Raw genomic sequence first — 17,505 nt, 5'->3', positions numbered from 1 at the left:
CCATCTGGTCGCGTCCTGTGCGAGGGTTGGAGAGTCTTACCTTACGCCAAAACAACCTATCTTCAGCACCAGTGGTTTTTGTGATAGTCATGAATTGGAAATTGGCCACCTCTCTCCAACACCTGAGGACATATGAGCAAGGAGAATAAATCACGCAACAGTGGAGTTTTCAAAGTAGAATCCCTGGCTCTTGGAGTTGTTTCCTGTCGAGCGTTGGGCGTTTTGGCCCCGAGCATACGTTGCGTAGACCACATAAGTCACAAAAATCTTCCCCATACTAGGAACCTCTGGAAATGTGGCTCCATAGATCAAACCGCCCTCAAGTCAGTGATCCGTGGTCCAGCATGCAGCCCAAATCTCTGGTCCAGGTTGTGGTTGTAGTACACTGGCGTTATGATGAGTATTAGGTAGGCTCCAATGTTATTGACAAGGCGTGCACATGGCAAGAATCATTGGAAATGCTCAATCAAATGAGTTATGGGATAGCGATCTGAAGATGGCCAACATCGTCCGAAAAAGGCAATCATGATTCAACACCAGGCACGGGAATAGCCGGGCAGACCAGCGAGCAGGCCGCATCGAAAACTAGTCCATGTCACAGCAGTCGCAGAGAGCTATTACCCTCAATGAACATTTGAAGATATCAGAAGCGACCTGCAATGCACTAGAGCTACGAGAGCTGGCCTTAATACCTAGACGAGAAGCGCAAGAGTGAGAGAGACTTCCAATCAATGTGGCGAGTGAAGCTCGCTCATGCCGTTATTACACTCTTAGGAGACTCGCCGACAACCAACGCAGCATATTGCGAGATTTGTATCATGTCATGCAGACCAAGACAACTATGACTTTGCCTCCATCCGCGATCGCAAGAGCTGGTGAAGACCCACCGGAACTTCAGAGCTTCTTAGACAGGTACTCGTTAGCAAAGGCGTATGTGGGACCCCTTGTGTTTCTTCAAAGTCATTAATTTTCTGTCCGCAGCGGTGACACATCGATCAGCGATCTGCTACTTTCAAACGCACTCGTTGACGAGGAAGAAGCAATGCAGGAACCCTCTCCGCTTCGACATTCATCATATAGCCCTCACGAAGCATCGCTATCTCCTACATCACCACCATTTTCCCCTCTTCCCTCAGCCGGACCTCCTGACGAAGTATTGTCACCAGACATTGACAGTATCCTTCATTCATCCTCTCCTCCACAGGAATTGCCAGAGTATCCTTTTACCCCCGAATTTATCCCGCAGGTTTCGCCAATGGGAATTAAGGAAGAATCGCCTCCGCTGTCCGAACCAACCATAGCGCCGAGGTTTCCAGCTCTTCATCCCACCGTCTCTCTCCCACCGTCTTATACACCCATTCAGCCATCCCTAAACATGGGAGGAGGTTGGTATGAGCCGCCACCACCTCCACCAGATGCTGAACTGGTCATTGACGAGCGTATTTACCCTCTAATCACGGACTATGCGGCATCATTATATCCTCTTCCGCCACCTGAAGCTCAGAAGAAGAGAAAGAAGGAGAAGAAAGAGTCCAAGAGGTGGACAGTAAATGGCACTGCCGCTGTTGATTTGAACAAGTGGGAAGCCATTATGATTGTGAATCCCACCGTGCGGTTGGTGAAGAAAGCCAATAAGTGTTTGACTACTCCGGAGTGGCATGTGCGTATCGTCGGTCCCCAAGGCAGCGGTTAGGTACTCACTTCATTTACATAGGTCATGTTTAATGAGTTGCGGTATACGAAGACTATGGCTCGTATTAATGAGCTGAAAGCAGCCGGGTTGTGGACTTTCCGCCAGCCGAAAAAGCAAAAGGGCCCTACATTGTACAAGACGCATCACGATTACCTCCTAGACGAGATGGCAAGTGATGTCTCTGCATTGATCACCTCAATCTCATTGACAACTCCTGTAGAAATGGATGCAAGTTGATTTCAAGGAGGAACGTAAATGGAAATTATCCATTGCCTTCCAGCTTGCACATTCTGCGTTGGAGTGGCATCATGCCACACCCGAAAAACGGAGAGAGCTTTCTGTTGGATGGCGAATCCCTCGAACACATGACGAACTCGATGCTGACCGCGTAAAAGAAGAGGTCATGGAAATAGATATGGCTGACTCTGAGCGTGAACCAAAGCAATCTGCATCGCGTATGGAGTTGAACGGTGATAATTGCTCACAGAGGCGAACACGGACCACTGTTACTGTTCAGCATCGGAGTCGCGTCATCGTGGATGATGACGATGATGGCGATGATGATGATGATGATGATGACGACGACGATGACGATGACGGCGATGACGACGAAGCGGCTGCTAAGGCTGTCGAAGCACAAGCGGCGCTGGACGCTGGAACTGCTGTAAAAGAAGCTGCCGAGGACCTTGAGGCTCATGCCCGGGAGAAGGAGAAGGCACCAGAGGAAGCCACACAAGTGATGGATGTTATGGAGATCACTGATGTTGACACAAAAATGGAGGAAGACGCTGAAGGTGAAGTAGATGCTGAAGCTGAGACTGATGCTGAAGGGGAAGTTGACGCCGAGGCTGAGCGGAAGGTGATGCTGACGCCGGTCCAACTGCCCAGGGTGAAAATGATGCCGTTGAACCTCTCGGGATACCTGATGTGACAGAACCTTTACCCGTCGCCCAACCAGAGGCCAAGGGAAGCGTCCCTGTGGAACCAAATGGAGGGGCACCCTCAAGGGGTCCCTCTGCATTACGACCTGGTGCTGAAAATGCTCCATTGTCCTCAACGGCCCTCAGTATCCTCGATCCAAAGACGCTCCGAACCCCAATACTTAATGTGGACCTCGAAGAAACTTTCATCGATCTCTCCGGAATGATTGAAAATTCGCTGTCCATCGACGAACGAGCATCCTACACACCTGATCGCGATTCAATCTCACTTCCCAATCTCTTCCCTGAATTAGATGTTTTCTCCTTCTCAGATCCTCCAACTGGAGATCCGAACGACAAGAAAAGCCGACGTGTGGACGATTCAGGCATGTCAGTTGGAAGGCTGACTCTCGCGTCACGGATAATGGATTCGAAAAACATCCTTGTTAGCTCACTTCATCCTGGAAGGAAGTATCGTCATGGGATATGGGATACACTCAGTGAGACCCCCGTCACCGATGAATCTCGAGATGGACAGGAGGGTAAATCAGATTCTGCACCACCAGCGGCTCGTGAGTTAGTTCGTGAAATTCCCAGTGCATGTTGATTGACAAGGTTCATTCGTCTAGCTATGTTCTACGGCTCAAAATCCCGAGATCATGTCCATCCAAATGCGTTCGCTGTCCCCCCCGACCCGGCAGATAAGGAATTCCGACTCTCCCTATTTACCTGGACACCCGAAGATGACGCCTTGTTAAACTCCCTCGTGAACCAATTTGGACTCAACTGGTTCATTATTGCAGATGTATTTAATTCGTCTCGACTTACGATCGATACAGATTTGAGGTTACCTTGGGATGTTTGGCAGAGGTGGATCCAGATCAGGGACGAGGAAGAGGCTGGGCGACAGGGGACCCCTGATACGAATGCTGCAGGAGGTGCAGGGGGTATGAAAAGTTTTGTTGGGAAGGCTAATAGGAAGTCCGTTCCAGTGATGCAGAGCAGGAATGGAGGGCTCAGCAAGAGGAATATTCGACATGCGTTATTACATGAAGTTGTGAGGAAGACGGCTAGGAAGAGGGACTCTAAACCTCAGCGTGAGTGTTTTCATTTCGATCTAGGCTGGGTTGGTTAATTGATATTCCTCTTCGGGGTTGAAATTCAATTTTTCTAGAGGCAATGAAGAGACCTACTCCGATTGCCCATGACACGCATCAAGTTGCGGCTCAACAAAAAGTCCATACACCAGCCGAACTTGCCAGGCTCAAGTACGAGAAGGACAATCAGTTGCTCCAGCAGCATATCGCAATGGAACGACGGCGACACGATTTCGCGCGACAGCAGGTGGGTCGCGCTTTCAGTACTTTTGTAGCTGGGTACGTTTTTACTGGATCTCTTTTAACCCAATAGGTCCCACGAAATGGTCAGCCGATGCAACCCGTACCAATATAGCACAAACGCCACGACTTTCAGGTGGAGGGGCAGGAGGAGCACCTGGTCAACCCTTGTTGCGCCCAGGTATGACGCCTTCGCAACAGCAACAGGCAATCATTCAAGCTCAGGCTCAAGCCAGACTTCTTGGTCCTCAGGTTTGTGGTCCTTGACTTATTAGAGAATCTGATGAGTTAATCGCTGCTTTTCGGGCGCAACAGTTGGTACAATCTCCACAGCAGCTTGCTCAACAGCAGCCAACAACAAGCAACAAGCTCAACAGCCATCCCAACAATCAGCGGGTATGAACGGTCCACCTGCGCACCTCCCCGTCGGGGTCTCGGTCCAAGGAGGGGTATCACAGTCTGCAAGTTCTTCCTCCCCGACTCCAGGCAGCGGGAACAACGGTGGGAATGGAGCCATTGGAGCTGGGGGTGGTAATGGAGGTGGAGGTGGAGGCGGACAGGCATCACCTCCAATTCAACGTCCATCCTCGGCAGCAATCTCTCAACCACCCGTACCAAACGCTCAGGGCGTTCAGGGCGTTCAAGGCGTTCCGGTTCCGGTCCCTGTACCTGTGCAAACCCTACCGACTGGCCTGAACCCTGCTCAGGCTCAAGCCGCAGCGCTTCCTTTCACGCATCGTGTTCCTCCTGGGACCAGTAGTCATCCGACAGGTTCGGGAGTTCATTCTGCTGGGCTTGGTACTTCAGGAGTGCCGGGAGTAGGAGCAGGAGGCATGCCAGGATTAGCTCAACTGACGCCTGAACAGTATCGATCGTTGGCTTTGCATCATGGGCAATTAACGCCCGAGGCTGTTAAAAATGCTGTTAATTTACAACAAGCCATTTGGGTGAGTGTTTGATATTGCATTCATGTTCTGATGGTGACCCGCTGAATTCCGGTGCTCTTAAAATGCGACAGAGAATGAATCAGCAGCAGAATCTGGCTCAACAGGCGCAGCATTCACAGCAGCAAGCGCAACATACTCCAGCACAAGGATCCAGTCCTTTGCCCGGTGCTAGTGGCGGCGCCCCAGGTCCATCTCCAGCTTGATGCGTGCGCATACGGTTCTTGGAACTACATTCTAAATTATCTTTTTTTATTATTTGTTTGTTCATGCATTTGGTGCACTGTTTGTGATGGTGGCTTGTTGCTTGCTTGATGTTGATGTTGATTGGCGGGTCCACCATAGATGGTAGCTAGTCACACCCTGTTCCCACCTTGAGGTCGCCAGCCCTCCAGACGGACGCGGCGTGGCGGGTCCGCGTCGAAATTTGATGTTCCCGGCGCCAATTCGGTTCTGGGATTCCGTAACCCATTCAGTCTGAGCTCTCGTGCGCCTCGCAATATCAACGTGAACGGATGCGATGCTCCATTTAGTCATGCCAAGGATATATTCAGCCCAGAGTGTGTTTGGAGGCATTTCCCCAAGCAAGGCAGTGCTAAGCTCAAAGTGAGGATCGCTGCTGGGCTCCTGCTTAAGTAGTTGTATGTATTCGCACTCCCAACACTCTCAGCCGTCCTCTTCTTCCTCCGTCAACCTCGAGATGCAGTCACTTGTCAATTCCCAACAACTCCCCCCTTTGCAAGAAGAACCTTCATCCTCACGACGTGGTACTGCGGAACTCACACGGCCGGAAAACACGCACACTGCTGGCCCAGGTGCGCTGGAGGCTCAACATGAAGATCCCCATCTCCAATTGCCAGGTTCACACTGGGACCGCCCAAGTGGTGGTGTCGGTAATCTGAGGGCCTTTTGGTCACGATTGAAGGGTGAACACAAGAACCGTGTACCAGGATGGGTGGAGAGTTTCAAGAATGTGATCTTTAGTTCAGGTATGTTTCTCTCGTCTTGGCACGCGTCATCACGGCGGTTGTGTGTAAGCGCGCATCGGAAGAACACCGTGCTGACATCAGTCACTTTTTGTCCTTGCAATTGCAACGGCGTCGTCTATTTAAGCGCTTTCTTGGCTCATCGTGTTCATTCCACTCGCTTGGATATCACACTTCTCGCATTGGAGCAGGAGCGCTACCTTTGCACGTACGTCTCTTACTAACTGCCACTCTTAATGGTACCGCATTGATATATTCGTTGTTATTACAAATGGCGACACAACGATACACTCGGCGTTTGACATGCACACATTTTGTACCAAATAATAGTCTCGCTCTTGGCCATAACGTCTCTCGAGAAAATACTCGAGTATGCGGGTGAATCGTTCGCACATTATTGCGGTCATTCTCTTGGCGATTTGATTACTATCACTTTGGACAAGTGCGTAAACTTAATCTCACTGCGACTGCGAACGGGCATTTTGGGGTATAGGACTCACTCGTAACCCTTTATTCCGCAGTGTGGTGGAAGCCAGTTTGGCCATTATCCTTGTTTCTAGATGCGACCTTCGTCTAGCTCAGAGTACGGTTGTTGGGGTATTATTGCTTCATCTTTTGCTCGTACCGGTAAGTTTCATGATCCCGTTCTCCCATGTCACACAACGATGGCCTGGATACACTCATGTTCTCACTGCACAGGGTGTAGCCTTCATAACGGGAGGTGCTAAAGTCTTGCATCAGCACCTTGACCCACATGTTACAGAACTCAATTCATCGGTATGTCGTTCAATTCATTGAAATACCTCGTGCTTCTAAATTTGGCTTCTCTTCCGTTCGCCAGCTACTTACGATTGGGTGCGTTGGATGGCGTTCGTCAATTTATTGCATCTTCCTAATCAAACTCAATCCCCGCCCTAACCAGCGTCTTGACCCTCCTAATCCCAGCCGCGTTCTTCTCCTCTATCATAGGCAACCATGCTACGCCTACTTCCTCTGAGTCGGTCGTTCTCAGGAAACGTATAGGAGAAATTTCAAAACTGGCAGGGGTCCTTCAGCCTGGTTCCGTCGAGCCTGTTAGCGATGCTTCAAGGGACAATTTCTTGAGGTTAAGTAGAGGGTTGGCCGTTATTCTACTCGTCATGTGAGTTTACTCTTTCTACAAACGAGTAAATGAATGAATGGCATAGAATCCTGACCATCGCTCTATCTGTAGATGTAAGTGGAGTCAAGTTTTGTTTTTGCTTCCCCCTCAGATTGGATAACTAACTTGGCCTGACGGTCCCTCTCCTCTCGCTCATTCTTGGATTAGATATCGGGAGCAGAATATACCTTCACAACCCACCTGGAGAGGGAAACGCCCTAAGACTCACGGACAATGCTCCACAAGCATTAAAGGAAAAAGTGGCAAGAATAGAGGAAGAAGATGCGGAAATGAATCCTTGGTCTTCTTTGATTGTGTTCGCGGTTGTTGTTCCTCTAACGGCTGTGACTGCTGAATTCGTACGTTCTCTTTCTCGTTGCCGTCTTTTTTTTTACTTCCATGTCGACGATTGTGTGTTCGTCCAAACCGCAACTTATAGCTCGTCGAAAGCCTTGAACATATTCGCGAGACGTCGGGAATTAAACAGGAATGGTTTGGACTCATCCTCCTCCCTGTCGTCTCCTACTCGGGATCGGCGCTCGTCACGATACTGTACTTCATCCGAAAGGCGTTTTTAAGAAGCGTTGGAGGACCACCTGATGAACTTGCCAAGGCACGGACGATCGATTTGAGTATACAGTTTGCGTTGTTTTGGATGCCGTTTTTGGTGTTGCTTGCATGGTGGCAGAACAAGCCCCTGTTTTTGTTATTTGGTACGTGGCCCATTGGGGAATCGGTATTTGGGGGTGGTGCTCCCAGGCCCCTTTACTGAACGACTTTCCCTCCCTTTGCCTTTCGGTTGGGGTCTGAATTCTTTAGATCGATTTGAGGTGGCGTTGGCCATTGGGGCCTGCTTCCTCGTCAACACGGTCACGGATGACTCCAAGACGAATTGGGCCGAAGGATTCGTTATGATTTCATTCTACATCATGATCGTACGTTCGGGACTTTCTTCACTTAAAGCCACTCACTGATTTTTGTTTTGTTTTGTTTTGGGTTTGACGTCTGTGGTTGTAACGATACATTTCGTGTAGGCGGTAGCGTCTTGGTATTACGACGGAGAACAGGAAATACAGGTGATGCTCTTTTGTAAGAGCGTTGCTGCTTCGCTGAATAGCGAAACGGGCTCGGGGGCTTGAGTCTTGAGTCTTCCCAATTGAGCATTGAATTCCCCCAACCTCCCTTGATCAATTTTCACGTAATTCCATCTCATATGAGCAGATGGAGTCGTATCATTTCATGCACCCATCTCTCCCTGGAGAGGATTCATTTCTCGGCGTATCATTTCGATAGTTCTCATTGGCTGTTCCGTGTGTACTCGAGTATCTAGACACGTTCACCTATCCCCTCCTATACCATCATCTTATCGGTCTCCTGTTGTCCATGGCACCTGAAATTGTAATGCTCATCTGTTCCTCCCTTATGGTTCTTGGCGATCATCTTGCACTCAGAAGCACGGCTTGAGCGTCGCAAATGTTCTGTTGGCCTCAGCCGTGTGGCATGCAATATTCGAATCCAATGTGGGAAGTAAAGAACCCGCTTTTGTCTGGTTTTTCACCACAAATCGGTTCCGGCCCAGACTCGTACCCAGCCGTCTCCGCTCGTGGATGCGCGCTGCAAAATGTTAGAAAACAACCAAGTACCCTTTGTATTACAATTCAGAAGTCACGTTCTCCGGATGAATCCGCAATCAATGAGCTTAATACAGTTTTCAAGTATTCAATCAGCTCAATACACTTTTCAATACAAATAAACAGTCACATGTAACGGGGTTAAGAGGCTCATATCCAATCATCTACTCCGAAAACCAGCATGCAACACTTTGCTCTGATGACCAAGGGGGTGTTGAGCAGAAAGGTATGCCAGTTACATGTTTTTCCAAACTTTGGCCAACCCCCCCTCACATGAGTGAGCTTTCCAAATATGGCAGGCTACTGTCATATCCGTACATACCTGATCCCAACTCAACTCCCGGACCCCTTTCTGCCACCTCTGGAGTCCTACCCTATTCCCGTCTGCTCTGATCTCCACCTTTGGATCTGACCCCACCTTCCTCTCCTCCTGATTCTCTCCTGACTAATCTCTGCCAAGGTATGACCTCCCACTCCTGTCCCATACCCCAAACTCAGACACTGATTGTACCTCCACTCCAAGATCCCATCCTGGTCCCGACCTCAGACTTTGACTCCACTCCAGCTTAAGTCCATTGCATTGGTGACCTCATTTCATGCAAACACCATTGCCAATATTCCTCAGACTTCCAATCCTGCCTCCATAAGCTCTGCTACCTCCAAGCTTCACGGACCTACCCTGGCTCCTTCGCCACTTTATTGTATACTTCGCATTTCTGCCTCACCCTTATTTGGACTACTGCTTCTTTCTATTTAGCCAGTTAGTCATCCACCCCACTTCCCCTCATCCTCCTGCCCCTCTGGGCCCTCACCTTCCTTACCTCCTTTCGGACACACCATAGAGTCTAACCCTTGACCCTCGGTGTAGTTCCCCATCTGTATTTCCCTTTGTCTCTGTTTGGACACCTTTGTTCTGTTTTGGACCCCCTTTGTTTCTCATGCTTCCATCTCCCCTTATATATAGACAATTGTACATACTCACTTGCTCCTCAGTCAGTAAACAACCTGAGTGACCTGAGTAACTGTCATATCTGTACATACCCAATCCCAATTCGACTTCCAGACCCTCCACTTCACCACCTCCGGAGTCCTACCCTATCTCTGTCTGCTCTGATACCCACCTTCGGACCTGACATCACCCTCCTCTCCCATCTCACTCCTCTCCTCACTCCTCTTCTTCTGCCAACCTCTGCCAAGTTATGACCTTCCACTGCCATCCCATACCCTGTACTTGGGCACTGCTCATGCCTTCGCTCCAAGATTCCATCATGGTTCTGACCTCAGACTTTGACTCCACCTTGGCTTAAGTCCATTGCATTGGTGACCTCATTTCACGTAAACCCCATCGCCAATATTCCTCAGACTTCCAACTCCAACTCCATAACCTCCTGTCAGGGCCCGGCCTCGGACTCGGAGGCTCCCTGACCTCAACCCCCATCTGGCCTGTCCTCGCACTATGCGGGGCATGAGATGAGAAGAAGGGTAAAAGGTCTCATCTCCCCGCATGGTTGCTATATAAAGGAATGGGTCACATGCCCACAACTATACAGCTCTTAGAGTTGTGTAGTGTGACCCGGAGGGAACATCCAGGTGGCAGTGCCAAGCATGGGAACGTTCTGGGCGAGTTGCTCGCCCAGAACTGTGGCTGTGACCCGTGGGAACATTCTGGGCGAGCTGCTCGCTCAGAAAGTTCCCACGCTATCCCGTGTGCGCAGATACACAACACAGAAAGGCAACAACAAGGCAACAATGAAGGAATGGAAGGAAGGGATTGGTTGGGGAGTCTGGGGCACCCTAGGGCAGGGTGCTGAACCCTGACACCTCCATAAGCTCCACTACCTCCAAGCTTCATGGACTGTTCTTGGCACTTTTGCCGCTTGTTGTCATATCCATACAATCCTGACCTCTGCTCCGGGCTCCCTGTCAGGGTTCAGCACCCTGCCTTAGGGTGCCCCGGACTCCCCACCTACTTTACCCCCTTTTATTCTTTGACTGTTGCCTTGTTGTTGCCTTTGTGTGTTGTGTACACGCGCGCACGGGATAGCGCGGGAACTTTCTGAGCGAGCAGCTCGCCCAGAATGTTCCCATGGGTCACAGCCACAGTTCTGGGCGAGCAACTCGCCCAGAACGTTCCCACACTTACTGGGCACTGCCACCTGGATGTTCCCTCCGGGTCACACTACACAACTCTAGGAGCTGTATAGTTGTGGGCATGTGACCCATTCCTTTATATAGCAACCATGCGGGGAGATGAGACCTTTACCCTTCTTCTCATCTCATGCCCCGCATAGGCAAGTGTATATATTCCCTTTCTTTTACTATACATCTCATGCCCCGCATAGTGTGAGGACAGGCTAGATGGGGGTTGAGGTCAGGGAGCCTCCGCGTCTGAGGCCGGGCCCTGACACTCCCGGAACTCCGAACCTGACTTCCGGAGCCCTACTTCCCTTCTGTCACCTTCTCCTTGCTGACTCCCAAGAGGTTATCCCACCTCCGGCTCCAACACCACCTTCGGTCCGACTCCAGAACATTCCGGGTCCGACCCCAACCTCGACACCTTCCAGATGAGTATCCAACACCTATGCTCCCGACTCCGGACCTCCACTCCGGAATCCTGTTTGCATCTCTGTCTCCGGAACCTCCAGTCTTAGCTCTGACCTCAGACTTTGACCCCACCTCTGCTTATACCCATTGTATTGGTTAGCTCATTCCATTTAATTACGTTTGCCAATATTCTGGAGTTTAACCTCCGAGTTCGGACTTTCCGGACTTACTCCGGACCTTGCAACTATTGCATTGTCCATTTCAATTCCGCTATTCTCCCTCATTCCTATTTGGGCTGCTGCTTCCTTCTATTCAGTTAGCTAGCCATTCCCGACTCCCATCCTCCTTCCTTCCTCCTTGGGCCTTGGCCCTTCATTCCTCCTTTGGGAAACACCATTGAGTCAAACACTTGACCCTCGGTGTTGTTCCTCTTTCCATCTCCCTTTGTCTCCTTTCGTCCTACCCTTGTTCCTTTTGATTCCGGACCCCTCCTTATATACAATGTACCTAGTAACTTGTAACCTCAGTCCGAAATCGACTTGAATTCCCCCCAAGAGACTTTCCCTCTGCTAGATCCGAAATTAGGGACCCCCAGGACAACCAGCAATGGCACAGCGCTCCGCCTGAGTCGCTGAGGCCGAGGTCCTTCCACGCTAACACTCCGGAGTCGTCTGAATCTGCCCGGTTCTAACACTTGTACTGTATCTTTCACACTTCTCCCTCATCCCTATTTGGACTACTGCTTCTTTCCATTTAGCCAGTTAGTCATCATCCCCACTTCACCTCATCCTCCTGCCCCTCTGGGCTTTGCCCCCCTTACCTCCTTTCGGATGTACCATAGAGTCTAACCCATGACCCTCGGTACTGCTCCGCTTCTGTAACCCCCTTTGTGTCAGGGCACACCCACCTGACCCGGCTCCACCCGGCCCCACCTGACCTGGTACCCTGCTATCCACCACCACCTCCTTTTCCCTTCCCCCTCCTCCTCTCTGTTTCCTCACTTTCTTCCTATTCTACTTCCTCTTTATTTTACATGGATGAAAGGTTGCTTACTATTTTGGGGATGGTAACATTCCATTCCCCTGTTCGCCTCAGGCCTTAGTAGGTCCGTCTAAACATAAGCTTTGATGAGCTGTATATTCAATGGGGTAGAGGTAAAAGGCTACCGGGCCTTTACAACTACTCCGAGGTATATATATGTAATTTACATATCTCGGCACAAATAAATAAAGAAATAACCACATCACTATAATGGGAATTATAGTGATGCAACATAATATAAATATCTGTCAGGGCCCGGCCTCGGACGCGGAGGCTCCCTGACCTCAACCCCCATCTAGCCTGTCCTCACACTATGCGGGGCATGAGATGAGAAGAAGGGTAAAGGTCTCATCTCCCCGCATGGTTGCTATATAAAGGAATGGGTCACATGCCCACAACTATACAGCTCCTAGAGTTGTGTAGTGTGACCCGGAGGGAACATCCAGGTGGCAGTGCCCAGTAAGTGTGGGAACGTTCTGGGCGAGTTGCTCGCCCAGAACTGTGGCTGTGACCCATGGGAACATTCTGGGCGAGCTGCTCGCTCAGAAAGTTCCCGCGCTATCCCGTGCGCACGTGTACACAACACACAAAGGCAACAACAAGGCAACAGTCAAAGAATAAAAGGGGGTAAAGTAGGTGGGGAGTCCGGGGCACCCTAAGGCAGGGTGCTGAACCCTGACAATATCACTATAATCGGAATTATAGTTAATCCCTTACAATGGACGACCTTCCTTCGTATCAATGTACCATTGACCCACCCACAGCATGCCCACAACACACCCGACCTGGGCACCTCAGGTGACTTCCCACTATGCCCAGCATGTGTGCTTGCACCGGATGCCCTTGGGATCTCCCATGGAGACACCTGGGTGGTTACCGCTGTGTGCGAGGGTGACATGGCATCTGTCATGTGACCCAAGCTGCATGTATATAAACATACCTGAAGTGGGAACCGAAGAAGTAGCCTTCTTCTCATCTTTCCACTTCAGGTAAGTAGTTGTCAGGGACATGTCCGGGGTAGAGGAGGCCTGGGTGAGATGCCCGACACTAGAAGCCTCACAGGGTGTGGAGCAGGCATGCATACTGGCAGGCCTGGCTCAGGAGGCAGTCCCTGGCCACTTAGACTGAAGTGGAAAGGGTGTTATTATTATTAAAGGGGAATGTTATGCTACTTACCTGAAGTGGAAAGGGTGAGAAGAAGGCTACTTCTTCGGTTCCCACTTCAGGTATGTTTATATACATGCGGCTTGGGTCACATGATGGGTGCCACATCACTCTCGCATACAGCCATAGTCACCCAGGTGTCCCCATGGGGGATCCCAAGGGCATCCACTGCAAACATGCGAGTTGGACATAGTGGGGAGTCACCTGAAGTGCCCTGGGCTGGGTATGTTGTAAGCACACTGTGGGTGGGTCAATGGTACATTGATACAAAGAAAGGTCGTCTGTGTAAAATAAAGAGAAAATAAAGAGAAAGTAAAATAGGGGAAGAGTGAAGAAAGGGAGAGGAAGAGAAAGAAAGAAAAAGGGGGGAAGGAGGTAGGAGAGGAGTGGGTGGTGGGGCACTGGGTGAAGTGGGGCTGGGTGGGGCCAGGTCAGGCAGGTGTGCCCTGACAGTAGTATAGCATTCCCCTTTTAATAATAATAACATCTTTCCACTTCAGCCTAAGTGGCCAGGGACTACTGTCCTGCATCGGGCCTGTCAGTATGCATGCCCAATCTGCACCCTGTTGTCAGGGACATGTCCGGGTTCGAGGCAGTCCGGGTATAGTGCTCAGCACTGAGGACCTTGTGGGGGGTGGATCAGGCATGCATACTGGCAGGCCTGATATGGGACAGCTGTCCCTGGCCACTTAGACTGAAGTGGGAAAAGGTGTATTGTTATTAAAAGAGAAGCTAAACTAAGTTAGGGTACTTGCCTGAAGTGGGAAAAGGTGAGAAGAAGGTTGCTTCTCCGGTTCCCACTTCGGCTGTGTTTATATACATGTATCCAGGGTCACATGCAGAGTGCCACATCACTCTTGCACACAGCCACAGCCATCCGGGTGCCTCCATGGGAGGTCCTGGGGGTGTCTGCTGTGGGTGTGTGATGAGAGTGCACCTGGGTCGACTGGTGTGCCTGAGACTGGGTGTGTCATGCTGTCAGGGCCCGGCCCTCGTTCCGTGACGGGCCCAAGGGGATCCTCTGAGTTGCTGGGGTATCTAGTCCCAGTTCGAGGTCTTCAAACTCACTGAGGGGGCTAGCCCCAGCCTTCACAGGAAATGAGTTGAGAAGAAGGGTAACCTTCTCAACCTCCTGTGAAGCCGCTACAAATGGGAGCCGGGAACTATACAGTTTTCGGCTCTTTGCCGACTTTCCATAATTGGCACCCCCCCGTGGGAAGATTCTGGGCGAGCAGCTCGCCCAGAAAGTTCCCACGGTTGTGGCTGTGATGGTTTCTGGGCGAGTAACTCGCCCAGAACGTTCCCACGGTCTGCATGCATGCGGGATTGTGGAACAGTGAAGGGAAAAATAGGAGAAAATGGGGGAAGGGTACCTGAGGGTGTGTGGGGTCAGGGGCTGTGCCCTGACACATGCATGCGGGTTGTGGGTTAGTGTCAGGGGACGCACATTGTAGGAGAAATAATGGTCACACTATGGAAACCCATTATGGAAATATGCCAGATAAATCACAAAACCCCATACGACAAGTAGATATGAGAAAATAGAAGAACCTGAATTTTAACAAATTTTTACGAATTATTATGACTATGTCAAAGACTGGATTGAGATGAAGGATTGTCTCCATGGCAGAGGGCTTTGGCCTCAGCGACTCAAGCCAGGAGCACTGTGCCAAGTTACACGTCCGTGCCCTAATTTACTTACTGGCAATGAGAACTAAGGGGGATCAACTCTAGTTGATTTTATTACTGAGGTGTAACCTATGTACAAGTTGAGTATATATAGTTACAGTGGGGGTGGGCCCATAAATGGCGGGGCTGAGCGGAGCAGGGCTAACGGAGTTAAACATTAGCCGATTGAATATTACTGACAAGTTGGGTTATGGGGTTAGCGGAATGGTAGGTGATAACCCAGAAACGGAAAGGAGGGATAGGCCCGAAGGTGGGCTTGCAGGGCAAGCGAGTGAATTGCCCAGCGGAGGCAGGAGTGTGCTAGTGGACGTCGGAGCTGTCCGGAAGCCTTCGGGGCTCTGTACTTAGGGAGGTGTAGGTAATATATTGAAAAGAGGGGTGGTGACCATCGAGGGAAGCAGAGGTGATTGCGGAATACGGGAGCTCCGAGGTTAGTGAAGAAGGGGTGGAGGTAGTCCAGAGGGACCGGAGGGAGTGAAGGACGATGGCCGTGGATGGATATGACAGACTACATACGATAAATTGGAAGAAAGAAAATTAGCAAAAATACTTCAAGCTTAGCATCAACAAGACGGAATTCTCGGGGGAATTTATAGCAAATATTAAACAAAGAATTGGACAATCGACCAAGATTTGACTATAGAAACAACCAGAGAACCTCCACGGAAACTACTTTCCCATGCCCACACACGTAGCCGAGGATGGAAGTACCACGGAACAAGGATTCCTTAGGAACTAATGCAAAATTCAAAGTCGTGTTTATAATAGGAAATGTAGATGTCTCCCAAACGGACCCAATAAAAGTAATTACAGGGAAAACTACCCATAAACGACGGAGATATGACCAAAACTCTCGGAAAATGAGGACAACATTTAAAAGGCAAGCGCAAAGAACAAGCAGTAATGACCGAGACGAGCTTGATAGCCCATTAAAAAGGAAGGGATCTAATCTTAATCCACCCAAATTTTCATAATAAAAGGATCATGCATCAATGAGATATCCAATAACGGGAAGAGCAACATCAAAAGTCTTGGCTCAGGGAAAAGACGACATTTATGTAGGATCCATATTTAAAACACACAACGAAATTTACACGGAAATTATGATAAATAGGAAACTATAGTTATCCAAATTTTCAGCTCAAACGGTCCAGCTGTTGTGAAGTTATACCAACGACGGGAATATAGAAATTGTCATATCCATGCATACCCGATCCCGACCCGACTTCCGGACCTCCTCCTTCCCCACCTCCGGAGTCGTACCCTACTGTTGTCTGTTCCGATACTCACCTTCGGTCCTGGCAACACACCTCCTTCTACCTCCCATGCCACCCCACTCCTCCTTCCCTCTCCTCCCCTATCTCCGTCTGCTCCGATACTCACCTCGGACCGAACACCGCTCCTCTCGCCACCCTCCTACTACTCCCCTCCTACTCCTCCGCTCCTCCCTCACAACACCTCCACCCTTCCGTCACCCTCCTACGCTTCCCCCATCCACTCCGATACTCACCTTCGGACCTGACAACTCTCCTCTCTGCCACTCCTTCCCTCTTACCTTTCTCCTCTCTCTCTCCCTCTGGTACTCTTCCGCCGACCTCCTGCCAAGTTATGACCTTCCACCGCTGTCCCGTACTTCGTACTCGGGCACCACTCATATCTTTGCTCCGAGCCTCTGTCATAGTCCCTACCTCGAACTTTGACTCCACCTCGGTCTTAGTCCATTGCATTGGTGACCTCATACTACGTAAATGTCATATCCGTGCATACCCGACCCTGACCCGACTTCCGGACCTCCACCCTCTTCACCTCCGGAGTCATAACCTACCGCTGCCGTTCCGATACTCACCTTCGGTCCTGGCAACACATCTCCTCCTTACCTCTCCGACCCTATCTCCGTCCACTCCGATACTCACCTCGGACCGAACACCGCCCCTCTCGCCACCCTCCTACTACTCCGCTCCCCCTTCACAACACCTCCACCCTCCCGTCATCCTCCTACGCTTCCCCCGTCCACTCCGATACTCACCTTCGGACCTGACTACACTCCTTCTCCCTTACCTTTCCCCTCTCTCCTTCCTCTGTTACTCCTCCGCCACCCTTCCGCCAAGTTACGACCTTCCACCGCTGTCCCGTACTTCACACTTGGACACCGCTCGTACCTTGCTCCGAGCATCCGTCATAGTCCCTACCTCGGACTTTGACTCCACCTCGGTCTTAGTCCATTGCATTGGTGACCTCATACTACGTAAACACCATTGCCAATATCCCTCGGACTTTCAACCCCGCCTCCGTAACCTCCGTAAGCTCCACAACCCCCGAGCTTCGCGGATCGCCTTCGGCACTCTCACCGCTTGTAATGTATTTCTCGCGTTTTCCCCTCATCCCTATTTGGACTACTGCTTCTTCCTATTCTAG

The 17,505-nt window shown here is 50.4% G+C and overlaps 3 protein-coding genes across 3 annotated transcripts; all 3 read left to right on the top strand.

Annotated features, from left to right (window-relative positions):
* The first annotated feature begins 330 nt into the window (after positions 1 to 330).
* On the top strand, positions 331 to 4,848 carry EI90DRAFT_2646772 (uncharacterized protein). The gene is made up of 12 exons (XM_039053390.1): positions 331 to 407; positions 476 to 711; positions 775 to 930; positions 982 to 1,660; positions 1,715 to 1,861; positions 1,914 to 2,487; positions 2,547 to 3,185; positions 3,243 to 3,710; positions 3,788 to 3,957; positions 4,024 to 4,036; positions 4,087 to 4,202; positions 4,266 to 4,848. The coding sequence occupies exons 2-12, from the start codon at positions 593 to 595 to the stop codon at positions 4,350 to 4,352; spliced, it is 3,168 nt and encodes a 1,055-aa protein (XP_038919875.1). The 5' UTR covers positions 331 to 407; positions 476 to 592; the 3' UTR covers positions 4,353 to 4,848.
* Positions 4,302 to 4,951, top strand: EI90DRAFT_2646801 (uncharacterized protein). Its single transcript, XM_039053391.1, has one exon. The coding sequence runs from the start codon at positions 4,349 to 4,351 to the stop codon at positions 4,907 to 4,909; it is 561 nt and encodes a 186-aa protein (XP_038919874.1). The 5' UTR covers positions 4,302 to 4,348; the 3' UTR covers positions 4,910 to 4,951.
* Positions 4,952 to 5,594: 643 nt separating this feature from the next.
* Positions 5,595 to 8,364, top strand: EI90DRAFT_3255305 (uncharacterized protein; the record flags this gene model as incomplete). The annotated part of the gene is made up of 12 exons (XM_039066596.1): positions 5,595 to 5,883; positions 6,008 to 6,088; positions 6,211 to 6,322; positions 6,402 to 6,507; positions 6,580 to 6,657; positions 6,722 to 6,735; positions 6,803 to 6,881; positions 6,951 to 7,021; positions 7,200 to 7,380; positions 7,461 to 7,734; positions 7,841 to 7,956; positions 8,056 to 8,364. 12 exons carry the CDS (start codon positions 5,595 to 5,597, stop codon positions 8,158 to 8,160), a joined length of 1,506 nt encoding a protein of 501 aa, XP_038919873.1. The 3' UTR covers positions 8,161 to 8,364.
* Positions 8,365 to 17,505: the final 9,141 nt, after the last annotated feature.

The sequence above is a fragment of the Cantharellus anzutake genome (assembly GCF_015039405.1).
Source record: "Cantharellus anzutake strain C23 chromosome Unknown EI90scaffold_9, whole genome shotgun sequence".
Taxonomy (NCBI): domain Eukaryota; kingdom Fungi; phylum Basidiomycota; class Agaricomycetes; order Cantharellales; family Hydnaceae; genus Cantharellus; species Cantharellus anzutake.
This window is presented reverse-complemented; position numbering and strand designations above follow the sequence as displayed.